General features: G+C 54.8%; 1 protein-coding gene across 1 annotated transcript in view; it reads left to right on the forward strand.

Moving 5' to 3' along the window:
- RYR1 (ryanodine receptor 1 (skeletal)) overlaps window positions 1–1,163 on the forward strand; it is a 179,040-nt gene that overhangs the window by 57,273 nt on the left and 120,604 nt on the right. The window contains exon 25 of the mRNA XM_011973401.1: window positions 993–1,163. Coding sequence (XP_011828791.1) covers window positions 993–1,163 — 171 coding nt within the window. The remainder of the gene's footprint in view (window positions 1–992) is intronic.

Consider the following 1,163-nt stretch of genomic DNA (forward strand, 5'->3'; position numbering starts at 1 on the left):
CTACGAAAACCTGCGCCGCTCAGCTGGGGGCTGGGGCGAGGCCGAGAACGGCAAAGAAGGGACTGCGAAGGAGGGCGCCCCCGGGGGCACCCCGCAGGCGGGGGGAGAGGCACAGCCCGCCAGGGCTGAGAATGAGAAGGACGCCACCACTGAGAAGAACAAGAAGAGAGGGTGAGTCGAGGGGGCCCAGAGTGGGGATTGGGGGCTGCCTTGGGACCCCCTAAGTTGGCAGCCACAGTAACCTGAGAAACCCCCATTGTACCCCAAAGTAGCCCCATATATGCTAAGTGGAGTAAGAATACTCCTTGTATTCTTGATAAATACATGGATGAATCCTATCATGTCTCCAGTGAACCCCATTTTTTCCCGGGATGTCCTAATGTCCCCAAGGATATATAATTGGGTACCCTACTATCTGTATGGAGAGCTCTATTATTCTTCAGTACTTGGAGGGCCCGAAAGGGCTTCTCCCAATGGACCTTATCATCCGTGGACACTAAAAGGGACTTCAGTATCTCTCTAGGAGAGTTTACTGCACCCTAAGGCATCCCAGTGAACACCCAGTGGTCTTCTAAATGGGGATCCTTTCTGTGTCGCAAATGTACCCCCCAAAAGCTAACTTAAAGGGAGACTCTGAGAAGGTACTAAATCTGCTTTTTCCCTACAATGGCAGTGGTTTTCCTGTTTTGCTTTTATTTTTTTTTTTCTTTTGAGATGGAGTCAGTCTCTGTTGCCAGACTGGAGTGCAATGGTGCAATCTCAGCTCCCTGCAATCTCTGCCTCCCGGGTTCAAGTGATTCTCCTGCCTCAGCCTCCTGAGTAGCTGGGATTACAGGCATGCGCCACCATGCCTGGCTAATTTTTGTATTTTTAGTAGAGACGGGGTTTTGCCATATTGGCCAGGCTGGTCTCAAACTCCTGATCTGGTGTGGGACCAACGGCCTGGCCTAGCCCACCTGCCCAGCTCAGTGCTCCATTCCCTGCCACCCCAGGTAGCCCGAGTGGACGGCACTGTGGACACGCCCCCGTGTCTGCGTCTGACTCACCGCACCTGGGGCTCCCAGAACAGCCTGGTGGAGATGCTCTTCCTCCGACTGAGCCTCCCAGTCCAGTTCCACCAGCACTTCCGCTGCACCGCAGGGGCCACCCCGCTGGCACCCCCC

The sequence above is a fragment of the Mandrillus leucophaeus genome, unplaced genomic scaffold, assembly GCF_000951045.1.
Source record: "Mandrillus leucophaeus isolate KB7577 unplaced genomic scaffold, Mleu.le_1.0 Scaffold137, whole genome shotgun sequence".
NCBI classification, from domain to species: Eukaryota; Metazoa; Chordata; class Mammalia; order Primates; family Cercopithecidae; genus Mandrillus; species Mandrillus leucophaeus.